This window comes from Pelmatolapia mariae, linkage group LG7 (assembly GCF_036321145.2).
Source record: "Pelmatolapia mariae isolate MD_Pm_ZW linkage group LG7, Pm_UMD_F_2, whole genome shotgun sequence".
Classification (NCBI taxonomy): Eukaryota; Metazoa; Chordata; class Actinopteri; order Cichliformes; family Cichlidae; genus Pelmatolapia; species Pelmatolapia mariae.
Window position 1 is genome coordinate 13,823,005 of NC_086233.1, and position 10,117 is coordinate 13,833,121.

A 10,117-nucleotide genomic window follows, 5' to 3' on the forward strand; every position below is an offset into this window, starting at 1 on the left:
ACATACACAATATGTTCACAAGACAGCATTTACATTTTCATATTAAATACTGAATTGTTTTCAGTGACCATATTAGCTGCTATGCTAATGTTTCATTTTCATTAAAAGAATAAAACAAAAAAATCGAAATTAACAATTTGTCCTATCAAACTGGTGGCTTTGGTAAACTGGTTTCATAACTTAATATAACACAAATTCCAAAATGTCCAATGAGTGTTCATAGAATCCCAGATAAGTCTTTTCCTCCTACCAGTATGTTTTGCAGAGGTACTGGAAGTAGTACATGTAGCAGCCGGTTGCTGGATTTTGAGCATATTCGGCTTCTCTCTTTTTAGCATCGGTGATCTGTAGCAGGTCTCCATGGTATTCCACCACATAATCGCCTTTCTGGAAACACCGAGTGGCAAACACCGCTCTCCCCTTTCCTTCTATGTATTGCACCTACAAAAACAGTACAAGAGGCTTTCTGTGGTGACACAGCTTGGCGAAGTAAAGGTTCTTCAGTAAACATATGAACAATGTACAATTTGAATTAGGTCACTCTGAGCCTTTTTGCGGGCTCCATATTCAAATTAATCCTTAAAATAAGACATTTTTGTATGAGAACATGACTGAGTAAAATTTAAGGATTTTTTAAAGGTCTGCAGTAAATCCTCATTTACAATGACAATAAGATTTTTCCTTCAGATGAAGAAAGAAGAAACAAAGAAAATTCAACGTACCTCCATTCCTTCCTCTATTCCACTTGTAATGAGATCGTCTATGAGCTTCTTTTCTTCGCACTGGTAACAAAATGGAACATGAAACAGGCCAGACCAGATTTCTCTTCATACACAGAGTCATGCAGCGGGGGTAATAGTTATTTAATCCCCAGATGATCTCTCGCAGTGCTTGCGAACAAGGGTTTCTCCATCAAGTGCCAACTCATCTTTTGCTTGGGGATCAAATACTTTCATTCCATGACAAATCAATGGAAATCAATTTTATTTTGTATGTTTTTGGTTAATATTAAGTCTCTCTCCATTAAAACAAAACCACCATAAAAATTAGAGACTGTTCATTTTGTAGGTGAGCAAACTTATAATTTAAGCAGGGCTCAGATAACTATTACCCCCACGGTACATCCACATTATTAATAAAATGTATATTTCCCTCAAACACAGTCAGAGCACCACACAAGTGCAAACATAAAGACAATGTTTTTGACAATACTAAACATGCTATGAGAGTATATGTTAGGACAAAGCTTTTGTCATGAGCATTCTTAAAGATACAGCTAAGGTCAAAACTCCACCTTTGAACTTTATCTACTCTTAGAAAATCTGCACTTGTGGAAACTGTCCACCAGAATTTTCCATTCGAGAAAATTTTTACTTAGCAGTGACACTTTCATCAGTCTGAGAACCAATCAGTTAAGGTCTTCTGACTCCAACTTCCTGTTCTGTTTGACAGTTATTGTTCACAAATTTTGATCAACCGAAAAAACAAGAACTAACAAACACACACAAAAAAGCTATATCATCATAATGCATCCAGCCATAGCCTACAAATACAGGTACACTATAAACTAAAAGCAGATTCTAGTATCTTGCATCTTACCTACAGGTACCAAACACTCATATTCAGATATGCTTTTGTAGAGAATATCTTCTAATGGTGATTTGTATACATTTAAAAACATTTTTTTATATCAGCTATTTTCAGCCCTTACTCTGATATTCAGTGACACCACAAACAATTCAGGCCTGCTCTTGTGTCAAAGTGTGGAGTGAGGGTGGGGGTGGGGGTTGCACATAATTTGACACTTGAATATCGAATAATATGAACACCTATGCCTAACTACCTATAACATATGTTGTAGTACATTATGAAATAGACTTTTTTCTTACCTTGAGCTCCGTTTTACTTTTTCTTGAACTTCGTCTTACTGGATAGAAGTCAGTAACTTTCCGGTTTTGGGAATTTTCCCCTCCTGCCCTGTAGTAAATAAACACATTGCAACATCAACAACTATTATACCCATTCAGCCTAATGATAGGCTATTACAGCACTGCACCATTTATTACCAAGAGGCATTTGAACTCCTTCATGGATAGGTGCCATATTCATTCAGGCCAAAAAGTGAAAAAAAGTTTTCTTTGGATTTAGAGGACCAAGGATCAAACTACTGACCTTCCAACTGAAAAGCCTTCCCCTAACCACCTTTAGACACTTGGTGGTGATAGTTTAACTTATTATTATATAATATAATATTATAGTATAATATTATACTATTAAACACTAGTCTATTAATCAAGATTAGCCAGAAGAAAGTGTATTTAATCAAATTAAGCCCATCTAGCCAAACAGAAATTTGGCTGTCAGTGAAAAACTACAGTCAACATCAGCAAGACATTCAATTTATTAATGGATCACTTGGCTTTTGAGATCAAATCTGACCTTCTTCTAACTAAGGTTAGCCAAGTCCTTGTAGGCTCTTCAACTGTAATGTCTAGGATTTTCTGTAGCAAAATTTCCCTTGAGTGGATAAGACTGGCTCGTTCATCCAAGCTACCAGGGCTGATTTAGTAATTTAACTGTCAATTTTTACATTTCTTCATCAACCAACATTACCAGACTAAAACTTACCACATATATTCTAAGTAACTAAGTCACAGCTAGTTGGCTTACCACTAGTCAAGAAAGCACTGGAAGATTTAGACCAAGTATTTTAAAAGTACAAGTTAGTCACCTAAACACATATAATACATTATGCAAAAGAGTTCAGACTATAACTATATTCCTTATATAGTGTCCATGTGGTTATCTAGTGTGTAGCTCTTGTGAGTTAACGTGTTTACAAGAAAATGTAGTAATTAAGATGTAAATTCACTTACAAAGGTGCTCCAAAATCTAATCAGACCACCTAATCCATACATGGTATCTGGGGTATGAACATGACATTTATACTATGTATGGTTCCTGTATACAAACGGCAGCATGAGGGCACACTCTTCTGCATGTACCATGAGGAAAGGTTGTAAAAATGCATCAGTAATCAACACATACATTCTTCGAGTGGATTTCTTTCCTATGACCTTGACCCGGGCTCCCCTCCTCTGGTGGCCATGGAGAGCGCCGCCATTATTGGCATGTAGGGGAGTATGAGTTAAGCCATTGCTGAGGGGAAGGGAGAGTTCAGGATGAGAACAAAGGTAGGCTTCAGTGCAGTGGAGCTGCAGAGGTGATGGCTGTTCATCAGACCAGCAGGGTGAACACTGGCTGTAGCTGTTCTCCATCTCTGTGAAATCTGCCTTTGGGTCTTTCGTTGGAGTGCTGATGGTATTCATTGTCTTTTCTAAGAGTGAATGGAGAGAAACATCATCCTTAAGATTCAGACAAATCTTGTGCTTCTAGTTTCTCTCACTGGAAATTCTTACATGATATATATATTAACAGGGATTCAGTTACTGTCCCATGGACTGTTCAACCAGCTCTCCTCTGCTGGCGATCAAACTGAAGAACTGGAGTAAACATACTCACCTTCTCCTGGCTTCTGGGCATCATTCTGCAAGGACAAAACTGGAGAGCACTTTCCCTCCTGTGTTAACCTGATGGTGGGCTTTTCATCTTGAACTGATGATATGGAGTTGGTGCAGCTTAAGAGGGCGAATGAATGGCTGTTGCATACAGTGTCCTGTGAAAGGAGAGAAAGCTTGATCACTCTCTAGAATGATCCATCACAAAACATGGAGAGGAATCTAGAGGAATATTTGGGATAGTCCGTTTATAGCAACGAGACAAGCTGAGGCACATCTGAGTGTAAAAGCTGTGTGACAGCCTCTGGTGGTGATTTAGTACCTAAAATGGGAGCTACTTACACATCCCCCAACAAAGCACAGTACTTCTTTCTACTAAAGGTGGAAACAACAAGCTCAATTTACGATTTGAGGCAAAAAAAAAAAAGGACACCAAAAAGTAAGTAGGAGGAGATACTAGCAGCTGGTGATGTGCAATCCTATCTGCTTGACGTGCACTATTATTGCTCTATAACTGAGGATTCATGCTTCAGCAGGAAATCCATGTAGTACCTATGTTGTAACTACAAACCCTTGGAAACCCAACACCGTAGTCTTTGCTAGAACCTGATGTGCAACTCCCTGGAAATATAACGGCACATCTCGTACAACCAAGCACTACTATTGCAATTGCCCTGTTCAGTACCACTGATTCCTCCTATGCATGTCCACCTACTTTTTTGCCACATTTTTGGAATTTATCAGTGAGACAATAACAATCATTGTCTCAATATATGATATGATGAGCTGTGTGCAAGCTGCGAGCACCAGTAAAATGTTAAGTATTTTTTTCTCTGTGTCGTCAGAAATATCGTGGTATAATTGTGAGTCTATGCCCACCCGTAACTGAATGGGAGGCTTATATTATTGGAAAAGAAACAAATATTAGAAACAAATAAAATGAGTCTAATGGAGCACAAAAATGGATCACCAATCCAAACCAAAATGCAAAAAGATTAAGTTGAATGAGTCACTCAAGATATGTCTCAGCTAATTTGTTGATAAGATGTAGCTTGTTTTCTTCTGTAGGAATGAAGCTGAAATGATGCAATCAACAGGAAGGGATAAGATCAACAGTCACTTTTACTTTGTCATGGTGAAAACAGTCAGATTGGGGTGTGTTTTGTTGTAATTCTATTAAACGACTTCACTTGAAAATCTAGAGCTTGATTTGCATATTAAATGTAAATGCAATGTCTAAACACTAGAATACACACAGGAAAGACAATATTATAATCATTATAATAAAATATCGAGATGGGTGCCAAATGATAGAAAGAAAAAAAAAGTGTATCATTAAGATTTTTACCAACCAGGCTAGAGATGTTTCTCTACCATTTTGAGACTCACTCTTCAAGTCCCAGAAAAACTACTGGATGGACCAAACACCAGTTTTCTAAAAGAAATGTATTCATTTATTATTTAGAGAGAACTCTCATAGGTCTGACCCAAATCACAAACAGGTTTTCGATTGACTTGGGATCTGAAGACTGTGAAACCCAAAAGATATGACCCACATGACTTTCATCCTAAATAAACCCTTCAGTGAACCTTGTACCCTCAGGACAGAAGCATTGCCATCCTGGAAATTAGCATTCTTATCAGGGCAGAATGTTTCAACATAGGACGAAGGTGACCACTCACAGTAACTTTGTGCTCATTTAGAGCAGGGGTCTCAAACTTAAATGAGCTATGGGCCACTCCTGGTACTCTCATCTCATTGGAGGGCCACATTAGTGTTCAAAGTAGTACAAAAACAAACAAACAAACAAGAAAACACCCACAAATATTTCCGAAAATTTAGTGTTTTGCTAGTTTTTTTAAATTTCCAATATTGTATAACAAGACAAAACTGCAGAAGTAAACGCATTTTTTCCTTACTCTTAACTAACTGAAGCCTTTCATTGAACTACCAAATAAACAAATTGGTACTCTCTTTCTGGTGAGACACTTGAGTGATCTTATCCTCTGTCGAGAAGAAGTGTAGCTAAACAAATCCATCATAAATGGCCCCAAAGCATGACACACGCAGCGGATCGCCTCGTTGTAGAGGTAGGAGGTTCAGTTTTTCCTTTAATTTGTCACACACCTTATCTCATCTACTTTATTTTACATATGCGTGTAATTATTTTTCTATATTCACTGATTCCTTAATATTTCTCCTCAATCTTATCATTTCATTCAGTACAAAACAGTCGCTACTTTCCACCAGTGTTGTGGGTGGGGCCTGGAAAAGGGGACCACGCTGGATCCACACCCACCTACACTCCCCAGTCAGCCCCTTTAAATCCAGAGTCAAGGCACAGATAGGCCTCCTGACTCATTATCTCCCGATCACATCCATTCAAACCAAACCACAGAACTGATTTTGATCTATAAACCCCGCTCAAAAATAGAAATACAAATGCACGTATTTCGATCTCTTCTAACATCCGAAAATGCTGCTGTGTCCTCGGCTGCCAGACACATGCATGTAGCTTTCAGTAGCCAAAACAAGCACTCCCCAACAAAACGGCACCTCTGTAGCGAGTCTAACGACACTAACTTACAGAAAAAAAAACTACCCAACTGGGCTACAAGTATTAATTAAATACATTTCCACCGACAAGCACCTTAGTCTCAAGAGTTATCCCACTTTAGCTAGCTCTCCGTATTTAACCACAGTTTGGCTCGACGGTGATGACCAAACAAGCAAACTTACCCCGTTCATGTCCGACTTGTTTTCGTTGCTCCTCGCTCGGCACTCTCCTCTCGATTAGAGAAAAACACAAACAGAAAATCCAGTAAAAGGATAACCTCGCCCTGCTCCTACAAGGGAAAGATGTCCCTTCACGTCGGCCGCTTCCACGGTGACTGCGTGCCCTTCTGTTGCATTTAAACCTACAGCAGCTCAGCCAATACAGCCTCCACAGCTCCGCTCCGCCATCTTCCTGTCTGCTTGTAAATGAAGGAGAGGTGTGGAGGAACTCCGGCGCCCCCTGCAGGTCCACAGCGACAGTACAATTATTGTGTGGTTTGTCTTTCCGTTGTCTCTGGTTTTATTAGCCAAAATTTCGATACCTTTAGTGTCTGCCACACAAAACAAACCAACACTTCCAGGCTTCCATGTTGTCTTATTTTTTTTAAAATTAACTGGTATTTTAACGCAGTAAGCCTGTGTAGGTACTGTATTATCAACACTCAGAGGGCACCAGTGCAGACTGTAAGTTTGTAAATGGATTTGTGTTTAAATAGTGGCCTTCTGCTCAGTTGAACACTCAAAGCACTTTCTACTGTAGGGTCATTTATCTATGCCTAATTGCTTTCTAACATTCACACATACACACACTCTGATGGTTGAGGACCTTGCCCAAGTATGGCTCAGTCTGGGGACTGGAGGCCTCTGCCGTTTTAATTGGTAGGCTACCACTCTACCATTTGAGCAACAGTCTTCCATAAACAAAGCTAAAGCTATATTAAAGAGGACCTCTTAGTTAATTAATTAATTAATTTTTGGTCATATATTATGTCTGTTATTATTAATCTCTGGTTACACCCCCCCCCCCCCCCCCCCCTTCATCTTTTGTCCTGTTTCCCTCCACTACATTACAATATAATGAACCTTAAGGCTTTGTGATTTGGTGGTATATAAAACTGAACTGAACTGAATTAGATTCAATATTCATAACACATATCATAACTGTTACAGTAGCAGATGGTCATACTAAACATGGGCAAAGTTTCAGATTCTCAGATCAGTATGTGTACAGCTATTGTAATCCAAAAACAGGGTTTTTTTTTTCAGATTTATTTTCTGTTCTTTAATTTTTATTATGCCAAATTATGATATCCATAATTTGGTGAGTTCACTGTTGAGGCAAGGGAGCCACACCCACTTGCTTTTCAGAGCATCTGTTTGAGAGTGGGAGAAGAAAATTGGCTTAAAATTTAGAAAACTCAAATGTCCCGTTTATACCAGATAATGAACTGAGGTGTATCACAAAGGCCCAGTATAAGAAAAATACAGATTATTTGTAAATGTGAATCAAAGCAACTCTAGCAGAGTCTAAGAGTAAAGCTATAGAGTTAGAAATATCTTTCATAAGTTCATAAAATCTTTCATGTACAGCTTAGTACAAAGTACCAAAAGTAAATGTCAGTCATCACGTGCACATATATCAATTAATAAGAAAATAATAATAATAATAAAATGTACATTCACTGTACATTTTAATATCATTTATTTCTTTATTGAGTATCTGTAGCTGTGTTTACTAAAATCAGTTTAGGTCTACTTGCTAAACATTAAAAAATCACAGGACAAAGGGCAAAAGATTGAAATTTTAACTATGTGCTCTTTCGTAGCTTAGCAGAAATCTCACTTAACTGTCACATTTTTAAAATACTCACACTTACAATCGCCTCTGTGCAAAGGATTTTACAATACAATTCAGTACAATACATAAAGCCACTGTTTTTTCATAACTGAATAACACTACATGGCTTCTGTGTTGATATCTGTCACAAGGTATGTGGATACCAGTAGAGTGAAAAATCCCCCAAATATTGCCAAAGCTGTAACATATCATAATGATTGTATAGACACCAAATCTGACTCTTTACACTGATATAATGAAGATCAAAACAGTAGCTTTATAAACAACAGCACTCAGAGAGTGCAGGGCCCCCTGATGGACAAGGGCTATACTAAAGCTTTGATGTTTTATGTTGTTTGTATTACTGCTGACGCCAGCCTGCTTTTGCTACAATATGATTACATCAGACTGTTATGGCGTCAGTGTGATGTTGTAAGCTGTCACAGTGAAAAAAATAAAAACTGTGTTGTACAGCTCTCTTCATGACCATTCATAAAATATATTACTCAAAATTGTTTCTTCAGATGCCTTTCAAGATCAAATTTTACCTTGAGTTCTAACAATGAAGGTCCAGGGCTTAACTATCCTCAGTAATTATGTCACCCAAAGCCTAGTATATTGTTGTGAAGTTTGAAGAAAATCCATAAAAAATTGTGGGCAATATAAAGTTTTCACTGATTTTTACATTTGGTGTGAACTTGACCTTAACTTGATTTTTACCAACATTTTATCAGTTCAGGGTGTTACCATGATGCAAAATGTGAAAATGATATTTTGCAAAATTTGCAAATGATATTTTGAAAACTGTGCTAGACTACTGACAATAATACAGACAAACAGACAGCCGTACAGTACTCTCTCCCAGAACCATCTTGCTTTGAGGTTACAGTATCAGCCATTGCAGCACCATGCTGTAATGACTCAAAGAGTTGAATCTGGTTCATAATTTATGATAGGAAAGGGAATCTGTTGTTTACTCACTCTATATGTTTACATTAACTAAAGAAACCAGAAAATGTAGTTGTATATAGAGAAAACATGAGTGCATTGCATGCTTCCTCAAGCTCGGGTCCTCTGCCATAGGCCTGGGAGTTTGAGGGTATTGCACAGCATCTTAGGTGTTCCTAGGACTGCACTCTTCTGAGCAGAGGCCTCTGATGTTGTGCCTGGAATCTACTGGAGCCACTCTTGAAAATTTGGGTTTATATTGTTTCCTCTGTATCAGTGTAGGGTCTTTACCTTACAATAAAAAGCGCCTTGAGGTAACTGTTTTTGGGATTTGGCGCTTTATAAATACATTTGAACTAAATTGAACATTTTCTCATGCTCCTGTTACCACTGGGGAGACTTTGGACTTAATCTTTCACATCTGCTCCACTTGTTTCTTCAGGCCCCGGTTCCTCTTTTCTTCTATTTTCTTCTACTCCTACATTTTATGTTGATATTCACTGAGATTGCCTCTCTATGACAACAGTCTTCTGCTCTGTACAGTTCTCAAAAACCCTTAGCTGTGTGTCCCCCACTTGTGTCTAGTGTATGTTGTCCAAGCTTGCATCTTACATCCTGGTACATCTTACATGCTGGACTGTTTCTTGGGGACCTCTGCATATAGTCTGCAACTTGGGTCCTGTTGGCTGTGATAGAGTCCTGCCTCTGTGGATCTGGTGCTTAAGGTCTGTTCTGGTGCTGCTATTATCAGAGCCTCTGTGCTGCTCTTTAGGCCACAGCCTTTTTTGTATTTTCTTCCACTGGTAATATTTCCTAATGTCAGCCACTTCCTCTGTTTGTGAATGGTACAGTGATATGTCTTCCATGATAGTTCCTCCATCTCATCCAGCTGCCTAAGACATTTTCGTAATAGCTCATCTCTGGATCCATATTCCTGATGTATTTGTGGATGCTCCATAATTCTTAAGGCAGTTGGCTGTATCTGACCTTTAATTTCCATCATGATTCCCAATTGCCTGTAGGATACCCTGGTATTTGTAGCTGGTACCATTAGTGTGTATTCTGGCAATTCTTATCTAGTCCAAGTGACATCCTGATGTCCACAATAGAGATCCTGGTGAAGTGGATCAGCGAGTCGATGTCTTGCTTGCTTCTTGTGTACATCTTCAAATCATCCATGTACAGGAGGTAACTAGTAGTCACTCCACTCTTAAATCTGTCATATCCACACTTACTAAAGAGCTGGCTTCGGGGGTT

General features: G+C 38.5%; 1 protein-coding gene across 1 annotated transcript in view; it reads right to left on the reverse strand.

The window, feature by feature from the left end:
* The window catches only part of kmt5aa (lysine methyltransferase 5Aa), a 14,285-nt gene extending 7,801 nt beyond the window's left edge, over window positions 1–6,484 (reverse strand). The window contains exons 1-6 of the mRNA XM_063478015.1: window positions 6,259–6,484; window positions 3,523–3,676; window positions 3,049–3,337; window positions 1,890–1,977; window positions 723–782; window positions 251–441 (exon numbers count right to left, since the gene is read on the reverse strand). Coding sequence (XP_063334085.1) covers window positions 251–441; window positions 723–782; window positions 1,890–1,977; window positions 3,049–3,337; window positions 3,523–3,676; window positions 6,259–6,267 — 791 coding nt within the window. The 5' untranslated portion in view covers window positions 6,268–6,484. The remainder of the gene's footprint in view (window positions 1–250; window positions 442–722; window positions 783–1,889; window positions 1,978–3,048; window positions 3,338–3,522; window positions 3,677–6,258) is intronic.
* Between the last annotated feature and the right edge of the window lie 3,633 nt (window positions 6,485–10,117).